The sequence below is a fragment of the Miniopterus natalensis genome, chromosome 17, assembly GCF_054644295.1.
Source record: "Miniopterus natalensis isolate mMinNat1 chromosome 17, mMinNat1.hap1, whole genome shotgun sequence".
Taxonomy (NCBI): domain Eukaryota; kingdom Metazoa; phylum Chordata; class Mammalia; order Chiroptera; family Miniopteridae; genus Miniopterus; species Miniopterus natalensis.
The window spans coordinates 11,292,415-11,307,336 of NC_142097.1; the positions used below are offsets into that span (position 1 = coordinate 11,292,415).

The 14,922-nt window shown below is 34.8% G+C and overlaps 1 protein-coding gene across 2 annotated transcripts in view; it reads left to right on the plus strand.

Annotated features, from left to right (window-relative positions):
- The window catches only part of RABEP1 (rabaptin, RAB GTPase binding effector protein 1), a 102,747-nt gene that overhangs the window by 44,833 nt on the left and 42,992 nt on the right, over nt 1–14,922 (plus strand). For both annotated transcript variants that reach the window (XM_087825935.1, XM_087825936.1), the window contains exons 3-6: nt 2,003–2,206; nt 4,371–4,531; nt 7,375–7,494; nt 14,762–14,897. In XM_087825935.1, coding sequence (XP_087682061.1) covers nt 2,003–2,206; nt 4,371–4,531; nt 7,375–7,494; nt 14,762–14,897 — 621 coding nt within the window. The remainder of the gene's footprint in view (nt 1–2,002; nt 2,207–4,370; nt 4,532–7,374; nt 7,495–14,761; nt 14,898–14,922) is intronic.

A 14,922-nucleotide genomic window follows, 5' to 3' on the forward strand; every position in this document is an offset into this window, starting at 1 on the left:
TTCTTTTATTTCACATCTTATGAAACAATTTAACCCTTAGAATATGGAGTAGATACACTTTTTTTTTTTTTTTTTGTGGTTTCATGTATTTATGTCTTTACTCAGTTTTTGGGTCATTCCTAATCACATGCCTACCACAATTTCTTAGATACCTGTTTTTCTTCCTTTTTAATTGATTTTAGAGAGGGAGGAAGGGAGAAAGAAACAATCAATGTGAGAGAGAGACATCGATCAATTGCTTCCTGTACTTCCCCCAACTGGGGATGGAACCTGCAACATATGTATGTGGCCTGACTGGGAGTCAAACCCACGGCCTTCCTGTGTGGTACGGCACTCCAACTAACTGAGCCACACCAGTCAGGGCTAGATATCTGTTTTTCCTTCAAGATGCTTTAGATAATTACTTTCTGCAGTTAATGTTCTTATAATTGTCTCTGGATAGTGTTTTAAAATAATTTAATAGTGGAGACAAAGGTATGTGAAATGGATGTTGAGAGACTAAAGATTTCTTAAATGACTTTACTTAAAATTAGCATGACTAGCCTGGCCGGGCGTGGCTCTTTGGTTGGGCGTCGACCTAGGAACCAGGTGATTGGGGTTCGATTCCCGGTCGGGGCACATGCCCGGATTGCGGGCTTGATCAATGACTCTCTCATCATTGATGTTTCTGTCTCTCTCTCTCCCTCTCCTTTCCTCTCTCTGAAATCAATAAAGACATTTAAAAAAAAAAATTAGCATGACTAGTCCCTCCCCACCCCCATTATTTAGATTACTATATTGTTAATTATTGTGATTGTTTGATAATTATGAATTTCTTCACAACTTTTAAAAGTTCTTTAATTGATATTATCTATTTGTTTTTTTAAGTACTTATAAATTTTTCCAGAAGAGTGTTGCCATTACCCTGGCTTAACGGTTTATGATTCCCTTAAAGTCATACAGCTGGTTAGTGGTAGGTTGGGTCTTAAATTGTTTTTATGGCTATTTGCCTTAGTTATTGTGCTCTGTAAAGGAAATTGATGGCTTTGAAAAGATGAACAGTTCTTTTGCATAAATGTCTCATAACTTTTAGATGGCAATAGATAAGAAAAAGAAATTGAGAAACATTTGGAGACTGGGAAAAGTTTTGTAAGGGAAAACGGTTAATATCCAGTATACATAAAATATCTCTTCCAAATTAGAAGAGAAACAATTTATTAGAAACACAGGTAAAGTATATCACCAAAGAGGAAATACTGGTCATTAATAATTGTATGAAAAGATACTCAACCTCTCTATTAATAGGAAAATATAGATTAAAACTATTACCATTTTCTACCCATGATGTTGGCAAGAATTTTAAAAATGGAAAATAGTGGTTATTGGTAAGGGTGTGGGAAAAAGACATACCTCTATACACTGTTGGTAGGTCATCTTTTTTGGAAGACAGTTTAGCCAAACTTATGTACTACCTAGGCTTAAATCATGTAATAGGAACATCAGATGAACTTAATATTTAAGAAATGGTAAGGGAGTGCTGAGAAATTAATTAGAACTTTAAAAACTTGGGTCTAGTAACTGCCATGTTTTCTTAATCATTTCTTGAATGTTTACTTGTACAAGGTACTGTACTAGTAGCATGTTTAATCAATTGGTTTTATCATTAAAACAACCTTCTGAGGTGGGGATTTTTATCCCCATTTTGTAGATGTGGAACGGAGGCCATAGAGGTTAAGTAAGCTCATTTAGCCAGTGGGTTTTAAAAGCTTAAATTAGCTCTAAAACTATGGCCTGAATCCTTATCTGGTTACATAGTTAATAAGTGATTTTTGATACCCAGCATACCTTAAATTTTAACTTTATTAAAAATTTTTATTTTCTAAGTTAACATTTCCCAATTTAATGCTTAGCTTGTTCATTACAATGTTAACGTTATGAATTTAATGCTTTGTTTCTTCATTGCAGTGCCAGCTTAATACGGGTGAACCCCTCATTAATGGAAAGTCTTTTACTTTTCCCCCAGAGGATCTGAAGAGGCAAAATGCAGTGTTACAAGCTGCACAAGATGATTTGGGACACCTTCGAACACAGCTATTGGAAGCCCAAGCAGAGATGGAGAATATCAAGGCCATTGCCACGGTCTCTGAGAATACCAAGCAAGAAGCTATAGATGAAGTGAAAAGACAGTGGAGAGAAGAGGTTGCTTCACTTCAGGCTGTTATGAAAGGTGAAGACAAAGTTAGATATGTTTTATGATTTTCTAAGACACCTGATTCTGATGATTGAGAACGTTTTCAGAATTTCATTTGTAGCTTTATGTTTTACCATCTTCAAGGTGTGCTGTCATCTTCAAAATAAAAGGGATACCAGTGATATGGTGTATGCTATATCTGTATTTTTTTAATCCCACTCAAGGATATGTTACTTTACTGATTTTAGAGAGAGTGGAAGGAAGAGGGGGACATCCATCCTGTACGCACCATGACTAATTGAACCCTTGACTCTGGTGCGTGGGGTGACGCTCCAACCAACTGAGCCACACTGGCCAGGGCTAGATCATCTGTATTTTTAACAAGTTTAATAATGGAGAATTATAATGAGAATGTTAGAACGATATTGCTTTAAATGAGATCTTTAGTCCATCATAACATTTACAGCAGGGCTTCACAATGGATTTTCTTTTAGGAGTTAGGCAAGTAATGTCAGTGAATAAGGCTGTATGGTCACAGGGAGTATGTAGAACTGGAGAGACCTAAAAAAATTACTATTTACCCTTCTTATTAGTTCCAGCTAATTATTGACCATCCAGTCCAGTGTTGTCATATCATTTACATTTTTAAGAAAAAATTTGTTTTTTTATATGAAATTTTCTCTGTTGTTTATGAGGTAGAATGGCCTATGAGTTAGAATAGGTTTTATGGGCTGCCAACTTGTGACCCTTGGTCTAAAGCAGGGCCATTTGGATATTTATAATATCATTCGAGGGCCATACAAAATTATCAACTTAAAAATTAACTATGAAAAAAGCTCCTAGATTTATTGAATTTTGAGTCCCGCCTGTGGTTGCCTTGGCAGGGCCAGACCAAATGATTTCTCAGGCTGTATACGCTGGCCAGACGGTCCCCACCCCTGGTCTAAAAGAAAAGTAGTAATTTAGTCTCTGTCTGCTGTTGTTTCTATCTGCTGTTGGCACTAGTAGTTAATTAGTTCCTGCATTTTCTGAGAAGATGATACTGAAATGAGGTTGCCCCTGAATCTTTGGGTTCCTGAAATTAGTTTTATTATAAATGTGATATGACTTTTTTTCTTTTGATTTACCAGTTGTGTGTCTGTTTTGTTTTTTTAACCTTTGTTCTTTTTGTTTGTTTCTTGTTAAATCCTCAGCTAAGGATTTTTTTCCCATTGCTTTTTCAGAGGGAGTGGAAGGAGGGGGGGTAAAGAGAGAAACATCGATGTGAGAGAGCCACATTGACTAGTTGCCTCCCGCACGGGCCTTGACCTGGGGTGGGGAGCAAACCTACAACCCAGGTACGTGCCCTTGACCAGAAATCGAACCTGCGACCCTTTGGTGTGTGGGCCGATGCTCTTAACCACTGAGCACGTGAGCCAGGACATTTTAAAAAAATACATGTTTTTATTGATTTTAGAGAGAGAGGAAGGGAGAGGGAGAGAGAGTTAGAAACACTGATCAGCTGCCTCCTGCACACCCCCTTATCAGGGATTGAGCTCCAAATCCAGGCATGTGCCCTGACGGAATAGAAGCAGTGACCTTTTGGTGCATGGGAAGACACTGTGTCCACTGAGCCACACCGGCTGGGCAGTTGTGTGTCATTTTTGCCTTAGTGCTCTCTGTAAGACGGCAGGTTAAGTCTAGCCATATTTCTGAGTTTGTGGCTATCACCTAGGGATTACTCTGAGCCTCTGTAACAGTGTTCACTATGATGGCTTACACAAATAGGAGTTCATTTTACTTACAGAAGAAGAATCCCAGAGGTAGGTAATCTAGAGCTGGTTACAGTGATTCCACAGTGTCCCCAGTATCCTAGACTCCTTCAGTCATTCTGTTTCTCATTTTGCCTCATGGCTGCTGCTCCTTCAGTCTGCCTCAGAAAAGCAAACTGGCTAGAGTATGTAACCTTTCCTAAGCTTTCCTCATCTGTAAAATGATATGACAGGGTTATTTGAAGATTAGAGATGATGATTTAAAAGCCCTTAGCAAAATTTCTACACATAATAAGAACTAGAAATATAGTTTAGTTTTTTTTAGTGAGATAAAAGATTTCCAGAAATTAGGCAAAAGCTCTTTATGTAACTACTTAAAATTTTAGTGTGCCAGAACATTTTTTTTTCTCAGAATGCTTAGACTTGAAATATTTGGTGATGTTTTATAGAAACAGTTCGTGACTATGAGCACCAGTTCCACCTTCGCCTGGAGCAGGAGCGAACACAGTGGTCACAGTATCGAGAATCTGCAGAGAGGGAAATAGCTGATTTAAGGAGAAGGCTGTCTGAAGGTCAAGAGGAGGAAAATTTAGAAAATGAAATGAAAAAGGTATGAAGGAATGTATTTATCTGTAGATATATTTGAATGCAAATGCAAGATGCTTTAATATTGTGGTAATAGAAGATGTACTTTTATATTTTCAGTTAGAGGAATTATTTGGACACAAACCTAAACATAGTACTGGGTAATTTGATGCCCTTCCCGCATATATTTGTATGGAAAACTCCCTCACCTTCTTCAAATCTTTGACCAAATGTCTCCTCATGAGGCCTGTCCTGACCAGCCTATTTAACATTACAACCTATGCACCTTTCTCCTCTGATCACCCATATCCTATCTAATTTTTCCCCCCATAGTGCATATGTTATAATATATATAGCATTCACCTATTTTTTATGTTTATTGTTTGCTGCCTTTCTCTCCTTGCTGGAATGTATGCTCCATGAGGGCAGGAGTCTTGTTTATTTGTGTATCCTACATGCCTAGAATAGTATCTAGAACATAGGTGCTCAATAAATATTTGTTGAATGAGTGTTGTTGCTTGGTGATTGTGTCTAAACCAAAGCTTTAGTTTTTGGTTTCCCTTCTTCCTCAGTATACCTTGGTTCCTTTGTGAAGAATGCACTGCATATTATGTTGAACATATTACCATAAGGTACCTAAACAACCAACCAAATTCAAGGTGAAACATTTTATCATTGAGAAAATTTAAACTTGTACATTATTAATTTATATGCATACATATATTTTAAATGACATATTATATAAACTAACAATTAGAATTTGACTTTTCAATCAGATTGATTATACTCTTTGGTTCCTAATTCTTGGTCCATATAAGTACTGCTTTCACAGTTATTTATTTAGTTTTTTTCAAAAATTTTTTAATTTTAATTTTTTTGTTAATCCTCACCCAAAGATGTTTTTTCCATTGATATTTTTTAGAGTGTGTGGAAGGGAAGGGGGGAGGGGCAGAGAGAGAGAGAAAGAGAGAGAGTGTAAGAAACATCTATGTGAGAGAGAGACATCAATTGGTTGCCTTCTATATGCCACCCTGACCGGAGCTGGGATTGAATCCACAATCAAGGTATGTGGCCTTGACCGGGAATCGAACCCAAACCCTTCAGTTCTTGGGCCAACGCTCTAACCATGGAGCCATCCTGGCTGGGGCTTAATTAGTTTTTTAATAATGTAAAAATATCTGAGAACCCAACACCCAAAACAAGCTTAAACCTTGAGGAATAATTTTCCCCCATTCTCTCATTTCAAGAAAAGATTTTAATTCAGTATCTTCATATCTGACAGTGTCTTCATCACTAGAGTCACTTAGTCATCTAGCATAGTTATCTAAAGTAGACAGCTTTCACTTCTCTCAAGTTGAGATGAATTCATATTTGATGCTATCATTGGGAATTTTGTTCCTAGCCACAACTACCCATTCATAGAGGATAGTTGTTTTTTCCATTCTTCTAATATAATAGGTTCATATTCATGATTTCCACAATCTGTCACTTTTTGTCATTTAAAAAATTTATTTTTAAAAATAAACTTTATTTTCAGAACAGTTTTTGATTTACAGAAAAATTGTGAAGATAGTACAGAGTTCCCATATACTCCACACCCATTTTTTCCTATTATTAATATTATACGTTAGTATGGTACATTTGTCAGAATTAATAAGCCAATATTGATTTATTAACTAAAGTCTATTCTTTGTTTTCAGATTTCATTACTTTTTACCTAATACTCTTTCTTGGCTGTGACAGTTTCTCAGATTTTTCTTGTTTTTAATGACTTTTCTGTCATTAAAAAAACACCATCTTTTGAAAGTTTTGTTTTAATGATATGTAATACTTGGAATTGTGAGGTCATCTTTGCATTAATAAATAACTCAGTCTGTAATTCAGTTCTTTGCTTTTCCCCACCTTTTGCTTTCCTGCTGAATTTTATAAGCTGACCCTCTATAAGCATTCCCAATTAGTTTTGACTGAAGATATTTTAAATTTACATGTCTTTCAAACTGGACTTACTACAAAAGAAAATAAATGATGAAATGACTTTGTAAAGAATGGAAAACAAAGTGAATCCCTCTTTCCTGAGAAATACATTTTTTAGGGAAACTCCCCACTTGTATTTGGGCATATATGATACTTTCCCTATCACAAATAATTAAGATAAACTTGAGCTCATTTAAAATTCGTGAAGAAGGTTAATTTGATTTTTACTATGAGGAAAAGCGCTAAGTTTCAGAGCCTGCTTTTGTTCCAGTTTGTATATATATAAAATTAAGTTTAATTACCAGGTTATTAGTTTATGGAAACTTTTTCCTTTTAATGCATACTTTTGAGAATGAAGGATGGAAAACAGTATTATATTTTTAGAGGTCATTTTTTTGGGTTTGATTTATATATCAAAGTAAAATGATATTTAAAGTACTCTGTTTAAATAACTGGATGAAAGTCTTTTTATAGCAGCATAGTTTTCTAATATTTTATAAAATACATTGTTCTGTTTTATAACGTTTAAAAAGTCTTTTCAGTAGTCATAAGAAATTATGGTTTCATTAATTTAGTAACCAGAATTATAAAACTATTTATTGTGTGTATTTCTTTATATACATAGGATATTTTCCAATTCAGTTACTCAATTAAAAGTCAAAATTTTTATAGTGAATTCATTTTCCTACCCAGATTCTAAATGGAATATATGCACAAACTATGATTATGATTTGACATTTAAAGTAATTCAACATTTAAAGTTAGACATTTTTCAGTTTTGTGAGTGCCTGGTAGACTTAATTGTTACACTAATTTTAACAAGTGGGTGGATCAGAGTTTCTTAGAAAAGCAATAAATCAGTAAGTTGTAGTATTTAATTCTTTTTAACCATAGGCGCAAGAGGATGCTGAAAAACTTCGGTCTGTTGTGATGCCCATGGAGAAGGAAATTGCGGCTTTGAAAGATAAACTGACAGAGGCTGAAGACAAGGTTAAAGAGCTGGAAGCCTCAAAGGTTGTGAGACATTGTAATTCATTTGCTTAAAATGCAAGTTTCAGACCTAATGCCATGAGTAAAGTTAGAATCATTAAGAGGGTAAACACTGTAATTTAGATTATGCATGTTAAGAATCTTGCTTTCTTTAAAATGCAAAAGAACCCCCAAAAAAAACCCGGGAGATGATTTTGTTCTTGTCCTATTATAAACAGTCACAATAGTGATGCTAATGCTGCTTTGTTACAAAGTTAGTGTTTATTTTCTTATTAGGATGAGACCTGATTTCATTCATTTTCTTATTAAGGAAAATAAGCTGTTCAAAGTTGACTTTGTTTTCTGAAGCCAGCCAGTAATTGATTTTTTAGAGATGCTGTAGTTACAGTATGGCTGGATTTGTTGGCCATAAAGACACAACAGAAGAAATACAGTGTCAAAAAATTTAATAACTGCCCTGGCTGGTGTAGCTCAGTTGGTTGGAGCATCGTCGTCCTGTACACTGAGGGGTGGCAGGTTTGATTCCCAGTCAGGGCACACACCTGGGTTGCAGGTGTGATCCCCAGCTGATGTGTGTACAGGAGGCAACCAATCGATGTTTCTCTCTCACATCCTTGTTTCTCTCACCCCCTTCCTCTCTCTAAAATCAATTAAAAAAATTAATAACTAATTAAAAGAAAGTAGGAAACAAAAAATAAGAAAAGATAATAAACAGAAGCACAACGTAGGAATATAGAAATGGGAAAGTATCAATAATCCTAATAAATGTAAATTGATAATTATCTAAAGGAGGTTGGATATTTATTTATTTATTTATTAAATTTTTTAAATTGATTTCAGAGAGAGGAAGGGAGAGGGAGAGAGAGATAGAAACACCAGTGACGAGGGAGCCATTAATTGGCTGCCTCCTGCATGCCCCACACTGGGGATGGTGCCTGAAACCCAGGCATGACCAGGAATTGAGCTGAGCTCCCCTGGCTCAACCACTGAGCCACTTTGGCCATGCTAAAGGAGAATGGATTTTTTAAATCTAACTTTATATTGCATAATGGAGATATACATAAAATAAAACTACAAGGTGAAATTGAAAATAAAGGGATATTTAAAGATATGCCATGTAAATTCTAACCAAAAGAAAGTTGATATAGTAATTGTGATATGAGACACATAGCATGTGGAGAAAAAAGAATTAATGGAGATAAAGAAGGACTCCATCTAATATATAATCCATTAAAAAGAAAAGACAGTCATGAACTTGAATTCACCTTACATGGCCTTGAAATATATAAACTAAAAAGTGACAAGGAAAAATGGTTATTCACAATATAATAGGATATTTAAACTGACCTTTAGCAAGTGATATTGTAGCAAAAACAATATTTGTAGAGATATAGGAGTTTTGAGCAGCCTGATTAATAATTTAGATGTAAGACACGTAGAACTCTGTACCCAAGAAAGAGACTATATTTTATACCGTAGTAGAGCACAGTAGTTAAGAGCTCAGCATGAATTAGCTGGGTGACCTTGGGCAAATTACTTAATCTTACTGTATTTGAGTTCTTTCAGTTGTAAAATGGGGATAATAATATTACCTGCCTCATAAGGTGAATATGAGGATTATATAAGTTAATACGTATAAAGCACTTAGGGTAGTGCATAGAATAAAGTATTATTATTTTTAGATATATTATACTTTTTTTCATAAAGTCATAAAGGGATTGTCAGCAAATTTTGAAGAGTTGATGTTATACAGATCAGAATCTGACTACAGTTTATTAAATTATTTACAGTAAAATGATAGCTAAAATAAAATGTCTAGAAATGAAAAATACTAACTTGTATGGAAAAAGGAATTATAAAATATTTTAAGTGATTTGAATATTTTACTTAAGAATCTTTAAGAAAAAAGAACAATAGTTTAAGCAGTATGCATGGAAGAAAATAACACATATAAGAGCAGAAATTAGTGATACGGAAAGGCAAAAGAAAAATTAAGAATGTCAATATAATGAAAACATGGAAAAAATAACAATATAGTCCTGGCCAGGTGGCTCAGTTGGTTGGAGCATTGTCGCATACACCAAAAAGGTTCCTGGTTCAATTCCTGGTCAGGGCACATACCTGGGTTGCAGGTTCCATCCCTAGTTGGGGGCACATATGGGTGGCAACTTCCTATCAGTGTTTCTCACATCGATGTCTCTCTCTTTCTCTCTCCCTTCCTGTCTCTCTAAACTCAATAAGCATCATCAAGTGAAGATTAAAAATAAAAAGATGGCAGCAGCTGACACCAGTTGTGACAGCTAAGGGAACCTTCTTTTAAAGAAACTAATAACATAACCCAGCTGGCGTGGCTCAGCGGTTGAGCATTGACCTATGATCCAGAAGATTGAGGTTCGATTTCTGGTCAGGGCACATGCCCGGGTTGCGGGCTCGATCTCCAGTTGGGGGTGTGCAGGAGGCAGCCGATCAGTTACTCTCTCATCATTGATGTTTCTTTCTCTTTACCTCTCCTTTCCTCACTGAAATAAAAAAAAAACACACATATTTAAAACAAACAAAATAATAATAGAGACAAACCTCTAATAAGATTAATCAGGAAAAAAGAAAACTCAAAGCATTAGAAATTAATGAGGGGACATAACTACAAATCAGTAGAGATTTAAAAATAATAAATACTGTGAACAATGCCATACAAGTAAATTTGAAATGAAAAATACTTGATGAAATGAAAAAGTTTCTAATAAAAGATAGAATTGTCTCAAGATAAAATAGAAAAGCTAAAATAGTCATACTAAAGGAAATGAATTTATAGTCAAAAATTTCTTCTGTTTCATGTCCTCCAAAAGACATTGGATTCAACTGGTTTTGTAGGCAAGTTTTTGTAAACCTTCTGAAAAGAGGTAATCCTTATACTTTATAAAATGTATTAGACAATAGAAAATGAGAGAAAGCTCTCCAAGTCATTTTAGAGACTTGTGTAACTTCATTGCAAACAAACACCCACCCACAGAAAGGTAGTATAAGGAAAGAAAATTATAGATTTATCTCACTTAGGAATGCAGAAACAAAAATTTTTAACATTGTGGTTAAAAAAAAAAGACATCATGACCAAATAAGGTGTATTCCCAGGAATTTAAGGATGATGTATCACCAGGAAACCTCTTATTATGTACCACATAAAAAGATTCTAGAAGAGCAGTATATTTATTTTAGATTCCAAAAGGCAGCTGATAAATTTAAACACCTAGTAACTTAACGTTATAATTAATGATGAATGTTTAGCAACCATACACTGTTAAGGACAGGAACAGTCTGAGGAGATCCATGCTCAGTGATTTTGTTCAGATTGTTTTTGTGGTCCTAGACAATGCAGCAAGACAAGATAAAAGAAATGAGGCATAAGAACTGGAAAGAAAATGAAACTGATTTGATTGTCTATATAGAAAAGAAAGAGAATATACAAACAGGTTATTAGACCTTTGAGAGTTTTAAAAAGGTCCGGCTGGGCGTGGCTCAGCGGTTGAGCGTCGACCTAGGATCCAGGCGATCGGGGTCCGATTCCTGGTCAGGGCACATGCCTGGGTCACGGGTTAGGCAGCCGATCTTTGACTCTCTCATCGTTGGTGTTTCTATCTCTCTCCCTCTCCTTTCCTCTCTCTGAAATCAATAAAGATATATTAAAAAAAAAATGTGGTAAGAAAAAAAATATATAAAAAACATATTTAAAAAAAGTTTAAAAAAGTTGTTACAAGATCAACATACAAAAATAATAGTGTTTTTATACCCCAGTAATAGCTAAGTAAACAATGTAATGGGGAAAAAAGATCCCATTCACAATAGCAAAAAAAACAACCACCACCCTACCATAGTCCCCCCTAATCTACAGTTTTACTTTCTGAAGTTTTAGTTACCCAAGATCAGCTGCAGTCTAAAAGTATTAAATGGAAAATTTCAGAAATAAGTAATTGATAAGCTTTAAATTGTGTGCTGTTCTGAGGTGACGAAATCTTGCATCTTCCCACTCGGTTTTGTCCAGGATGTGAATCGTCCCTTTGTCCAGCATATCCATGCTGTGTCAGTTACCTGCTTGTTAGTCACTTAGTAGTCGTCTCAGTTACCAGTATCACACTGTGGTATTATAGTGCTTATGCCCAAATAACTCTTATTTTACTTAATAATGGCCCCAAAGGACAAGAGTAGTGATGCTAGCAACTTAGATATGCCAAAGAGAAGCCCCAAGGTATATGCATATATTGGAAAAAATACAGCATGTATATGGTTTGGTGCTATCCTTGGTTTCAGGCATCCACTAGGTGTCTTGGAACGAATCCTCCTCGAATATGGGGTACTATTTTATATAATTAGCTAGAATACATCTAAACAAAAATGGGCAAGATCTTTAAGGAATTTAATAAGTAATAATACAAGAATAAACTCTGTTTCACGTACTCACAACTGTAAATGTACTTTTGCCCCACCCTATATTAAAAATGAAGGTCTGAATACATGTGTGTTCCTTAATGAAAAGATAATGTATTATAAAGCAGGCAGTATACTTAGGAGCCTGACAGAGGTGAAGGAGCCTTGAGTTGCCATGGAGTATTTTGCAGTTGTAGTTGTAAACAGAATGAGCTTGACAGGAGCTCAATGGTTAGATGTAGCCAACTGCAAAGAAGAAATCAATGTGTAATTAACCAAACAGTGTGTATATATAAGTAATGGCTAAGGCTCTCTTCAGGGGAGCAGAACTTTGTGAATCTCCTTCTCTTTTACTTGCTGCAATTAAAGAAAACTACCTTGCAACAGCCAAAAAAAGCATACTCTATATCCTCAAATTAATCTATAAATTCAGAATTCCTTTCAAAACTGCAACAAGGAGCTTGATAAGTAGACCCTAGAATTCCTTTCAAAACTGCAACAAGGAGCTTGATAAGTAGACCCTAGAATTCATTCAGACAAGCCAAGAATCAGAAATATATCTAGCAGAAATTTTAAGAAGGCAGGGTGAGGAGACTTGCTCTTTCTACCAGATACTAACACTAATAGTAAAGCTACTGTAATTAAGATAGTTTGTTATTGATTTAGGGATAAACAAATGGACCAGTGAAACAGACTAGAGAGCACAGAAACAGAACCATATATGAAAATTTGATATATGACAAGGGGCATTACAAATCATGGGAAAAGAAAGGATTGTTAAAAAACAGGCTTTTAAAATGATTACTTATAAATATGGAATTAAGTGAAATTAGCTTTCTACCTCACACTTTTTCAAATATTAATTTTAATGAATTAAAAATCATAAGAGTGAAAAGTAAATCTTTAAAACTTTTAGATATTTAAGACAAGAATGTTATTTGGGGTACAAAAATGTAAGATAAAAATATTGCCTGTGAAAGAAAAGGTTGAGAAATTTGCCTACCATAGAAGATAAAACTTATTAAAAGATATCACACATAGAGTTGAAGAGCTATAGACTTATCTATCTATAGATAACCTGACAGAAAATTAGTATCCAAAATTAATAAAAATTGCCTAGCCCATAAGTGACAAATGGCCCAGTAGAGAAATAAGAATATGAACAAGCAGTTCACAAAAGAGGAAATCACAATAGTCAAGGAATATGAAAAGATACTGAACTTCACTAGAAATCAGGGAAATGTAGGCGAAAATGGGATACCATTTTACCCTAACCAGGTTATGTTTTACAGTACAAATTTGTTGTGTTCACCCACTATTGGAGTGTGCGAAACTCTTCCCAGTTCTAGCTGCTGTTGTCAATTTGGAGCCCTAGTTGACTGTTTTGGGGTTCTCGGGGGCCCATGTTGCTTTCCATTACTTTCTCCTGCATAGATGATGATTCTGCATAAGCTTATATAGTCAGCTTTCAGTGGTTTGTCCCCACCTTCTATTTATCACTTGTTTTTGTGTGTTTTTGGAGATATCCATGTGTTTTTGGTTTTGTTATTTTATTTTTTTAAAGATTTTAAAATTGAGTTTTAGAGAGGAAGGGAGGGAAGGGAGAGAGAGCGCGCGAAACATTGATATAAGAGAGTAACATCAATCATCTGCCTCTTGCACTTCCCCTACCTGGGATCAAATGTGCCCCAACCAGGAATTGAACTGGCAACCTTTCGGTGTATAGGATGACGCCCAACCAACTGAGTCACATCAGCCAGGGCTGGTTTTGTTATTTTATTAGCTTTGTTGTTAGGACGTATGGAATTCAAGGAAATTCATGTACTGTGCCACCATTTTCCCAGAGTTCTGCTCAATAGTTTTTGAATATTAGAAATTCATTAATTATTAATTGACTCAAATATTTGTTCTAAGAAGTAATAACTAATAGAATTAGTGGCACATACCACCATTTTATATCTGTCATGTTGACTCTCTTTTACCATAAATTGAATTAGCACCCTCCCCAGGTAATAAAGAAAATGCCTCACAACAGCCAGCACTTTGTCATGCTTGATTGGCTGACAAACCTCCAGTGAAGCATCAAATGGCAGCTTTTAATAATTATTTTAGTCTATGACCAGTACTACTGTATTGAATGAATAGTTTAGGAGTAAAGATAACTAGAAACAGATCAGTCAGCTATTTCATGTTGGAAGAAGTGGGAAGATAAAAGGCATGAAAATGACCTTGAAAATTAAATTAGACACAACTGTTTGAAAACAAATGATTCTATAATCACTTTCCAGGGCAATATTGCATTTTATTTTGGTTACAACTGTTTCAGTTTAGATTAAATTGTTAATATTTGAACATTATAGTTGATTGTTCAACAGAAATAAAACAAGTTTTTAAAAGATGTGATTTTAAAAAGTATTCAGCATTTGCCTTCAAATTTGTGTTTGTTACAGTATGAGACCAATTATTCTCCATCATGACTTCCTCTTTTTTCCTTCCATGAATATATGTGTGGAAATGTCTCCATTTTATAAATTTAAGGCATTTGGAATTATTCTCATTAGAAGTCAAAGAAAAACAAACTTATAAGTGTATGGTACTATTTTTATCCTTAGAAAGTAACTACTGTTTAAAATAAAAACAACAGCCTGGTGTTACTAAGTATGTGATGAAATGAGCACATGTATGTGTGGCTCTGGGAATACAGATTTGAACTACCTTTTTGAAAAGAAGGTACAAAATTTGTATGTAATCTCAATTGTATATTTGTTCTCATGATGTGATTATAGATAATGCCTACTATTAATTGGTTATTTTCCCAATTTTTATAGTAAGTATATAAATTGTAGTTTAATAGAATTGTGTCTTGTTTCAGGTGAAAGAACTGAATCATTATCTGGAGGCTGAGAAATCTTGTAGGACTGATCTAGAGATGTATGTAGCTGTTTTGAATACTCAGAAATCCGTTCTACAGGAAGATGCTGAGAAACTGCGGAAAGAATTGCATGAAGGTAAATATATATTCTGTATATTTTT